At 38.1% G+C, this 3,464-nt stretch overlaps 1 protein-coding gene across 1 annotated transcript in view; it reads right to left on the bottom strand.

Annotated features, from left to right (window-relative positions):
- Positions 1-3,464, bottom strand: part of LOC107684526 (chordin-like) — a 13,110-nt gene that overhangs the window by 3,027 nt on the left and 6,619 nt on the right. The window contains exons 10-13 of the mRNA XM_016480800.1: positions 874-980; positions 583-793; positions 361-461; positions 7-21 (exon numbers count right to left, since the gene is read on the bottom strand). Coding sequence (XP_016336286.1) covers positions 7-21; positions 361-461; positions 583-793; positions 874-980 — 434 coding nt within the window. The remainder of the gene's footprint in view (positions 1-6; positions 22-360; positions 462-582; positions 794-873; positions 981-3,464) is intronic.

The following is a 3,464-nucleotide window of genomic DNA, read 5'->3' as shown; positions in this document are numbered from 1 at the left end:
ATCTTTCAACACACCCTGAGCCTGGAGGAGACATAGAGAGACAGTTTGTGTAAATTTGTGCAAACAGGACGAGATGAACTCTTAATGTTAAAGCAGAATTAAATGCATCTAACCTACAAATACTGAATGCAATTCTGGTTTCAGCTCATTTTGGAAAACGCCAGCTTTGTTTTATAAACAAATCCTTTAAAGCATTTTAATAAATAACAGCAGAACCGTGTTTGTCCGTTTCTGGCACGATTTCGCCGGAGCAGCCAAAGAAAACACGCTTTTGTTGTGCTGCAATCACGCAGTTTACATTATCGCCGGGTGTAAATGATGCCAAATTATGTTTAACTTCGAGTCTCTTAATTTGTTTACCTGTTGACCGTAGAAGCCAGTCAGAAGTCTCTTGTGATTGGTGGACGAGTCGTCCATCTCGCCGATCTCGGCCAATCCGTGCAGGTGAGCGTTGACGTACAAATAAATATTATTATAAAGTTATATGACTTGTTTTCTAAAGAATAGATTTCATTTTATTTTATTTTGTTTATTCATATTCATTTTATTATTCATGTTTATTGTAAATGCTGTCTTTCTCACCGTTTCGGCGTGCGTCCAGTCCGTTGTACGGCAGCATTCGTATCTGTCCGCGCAGTTCGCTCTCTTGCTGCTCTGCCGTGGCGATGTTAATGAACAGTTCATTCTGCAGCAGCATGTGAATGTGTCTGGCCTCGACGCGGCTGCAGCTTCCCAGCGCTCGCCCGCCGATCGTCACGCCGACCACCGTGCTGCTCAAACCCGCCACCAGAACCTGCTCAAGAACATCAGAGCGCTCAATCGACGGACCTGGCTAAGCCATCGAGAAATGAGGGAACAGAAGGGAGTCGTTACCTGGTAGTCGAGCGAGCCGTTGTGATGCAGGGTGAAGACGGCAGACCCGACGCCGCCGGTTTTCCCAGGAGTCAGAGCAGAACCGCTGGACATCACGCTTTGAAGAGCTGAAAGAGACATACATTTACATCATTTTACATAATAATTTTTAGATATAACCTACAATGTAAATATAGTCAAATAGATCAGATAGCAAAGGTACAGCAGCAAAAAAGTTAGAAAGAGGGTGGAAAACAACATTTTGATTATTTTTGTGCATAACACCTTGACCAAAATTATGTGTGAACTTGTATGTAAATTTACTTGAATTTACATAATTTACCAAAGTGACTTTTGAAATAAAACAATTTGAGGTAAATATGTTTTTATAGCTATTTGTAGTTTTCTGTAGTTAGATGGTGAAAACCAAAATGTTATTGTTTTGGTGCATGAATCCTTGACTAACATAATTTTTGAACTTAGCTGTAAATTTCCCAAACTGACTTTTGAAATTAAATAGCTTCATATATTTTTTGTTGTAGTTGTAGTTTTTTGTAGTTAGAAAGGTGGTGAAAATAAAATTTTTATTGTTTTAGTGCATAAATCCTTGTCTAACATTATAATGTTAACTTGGATGTAAATTTCCTTGAGTTTACATAATTTCTCAAAATAAACATTTTGATGTAAATATGTTTTTTGTACTTGTATTTTTTGTATGTATACGGTGAAAAACTACATTTTTATTGTTTTGGTGTATAAAACTTTGACTAACATTATATGTTAACTTAATGCAAAATTCTTCGAATTTACATCATTTCTTAGTTTGATGTAAATATGTTTTTGTAGTTACTTGTAGTTTTTTGTTGTTAGAAATATAGTGGAAAAACTACATTTTTATTGTTTTGGCACATAAAACTTTGACTAACATTATAGGTTAATGCAAAATTCCTTGAATTTACATCATTTCTTAGTTTGATGTAAATATATGTTTTTGTAGTTGTAGTTTTTTGTTGTTAGAAATATAGTGGAAAAACTACATTTTTATTGTTTTGGCGCATACAACCTTGACTTGCATTACATTTTAACCTATTTATAAACGAATAAAATTATGAATTATGATAATATGACCTCTTTAAATAACTTGTATTTGTGCGTGACAGAAAGGGTGAGAAAACCAGGGAAAACTAAACCGAACGGAGTGTTTTTATGTGCGATTAGAGGTCCAGAGGGAACACAATCAAACCCACATGAACTCATGCAGGGTCAAAGGTCACGGCTGGATTGACGTCATCCCCGGAGACGAGGGAAATTGGCCGACGTGCAGGTAAATAGAGACCGCTTCGATGTAGAAAGAAAGAAAGGACGGTCGACGAAGGCTGAGGACTAGACAGAGAGCGAGAGTGGTGCAGGATCGTTTAAGTTTGAATTCTTCACACATAACGTCAAGCTGTTAAGGGTGCAGCTGGAATCAGACAGCAGACGGAGCGCCAGCACAGCGTGACCTTGGCAGCGGCTGCCAGCGTGTGTGTGTGTGTGGACACAAGAGGCCGCACACAGACATACAAGTCAAACACACACACACATGCACACAAACTCTTGACTAACATACGGAATGACTAAGAAACTAATCCTACAGCATTTGACCTCTAACCCCTTGGCGGCATAGCCGTGCATTCCTGACCTCTTCACGATCGTGATTATAATTATGAACTCGGTACGACGGGAAATTTAATTCTGGCACGAGAAATACCCAAGATTATTTATGCATGACACGAAGATGAAATATAACACAGCATAAATCACGGGATAAAAACAGCCACAGCAGACAGACGGATGTAGTTACTGATCTAATGTGAAGTCTGGTGTCACTTAGTTCAGCTTTGAGCTCACTGTACGATAGTGTGTTACTAAAAGATGATTAAACTAGCCTACAAACAGAAGTGAAATGTGTTGTTTAAAATTAAATCTTCAATATTTGCAACAACACTTCCTGTTAAAGTGTTGTCTTTTTTGTCTTATTTAATTTTTTTTTTCATATTTAACAGTACAAATTAAGTTGATTTATGGATTAATGGGGTGATTTATAAGGTTGTTGTTCATGTTTCCTGTATTAAATGATTTTTTTTTAAATAATTGGTGTTTTTTAAATAATATATATATATATATATATATATATAAAGTGCTCCCTTCACTTTTCAACCCTGCCAACAAAATCTATCATATGTATCTGTTGAGATGTACTTCACAATATTCCAAAGCCAGAGTGCACTGAGCATTTGGCTGTCTGGACCGTCCCACTGCACACAAAATGAAATGGAATGAATCACTGCTTTTCTCAATCCATCTGACCCCCACTATCTCCCTCTATCCCTCGCTCAATCGCTCAGCCATGGCTAGAGCACACATGACAGCCTGACCAGCAGCAGTGTTTACCTAGAACCCACCCCCCTTCCTTCCCAGGTGGAAGAATAGGAGGAGTGAAAGTACTTTTAAAGTGACGTATCTAAAAGAACCCGTGGACATGGCCTGACGTGGGCTCGACAGACTCAGGAGAGTAAGATGGCATTTAAGAATAACCAAAAACAATGGGAAAGCAATGTTTTAATGTCTGA

This window comes from Sinocyclocheilus anshuiensis, unplaced genomic scaffold, assembly GCF_001515605.1.
Source record: "Sinocyclocheilus anshuiensis isolate Anshui unplaced genomic scaffold, SAMN03320099.WGS_v1.1 scaffold2917, whole genome shotgun sequence".
Taxonomy (NCBI): domain Eukaryota; kingdom Metazoa; phylum Chordata; class Actinopteri; order Cypriniformes; family Cyprinidae; genus Sinocyclocheilus; species Sinocyclocheilus anshuiensis.
The sequence above is the reverse complement of the archived record's forward strand: the minus strand, read 5'-3'. Positions and strand labels throughout refer to the sequence as shown.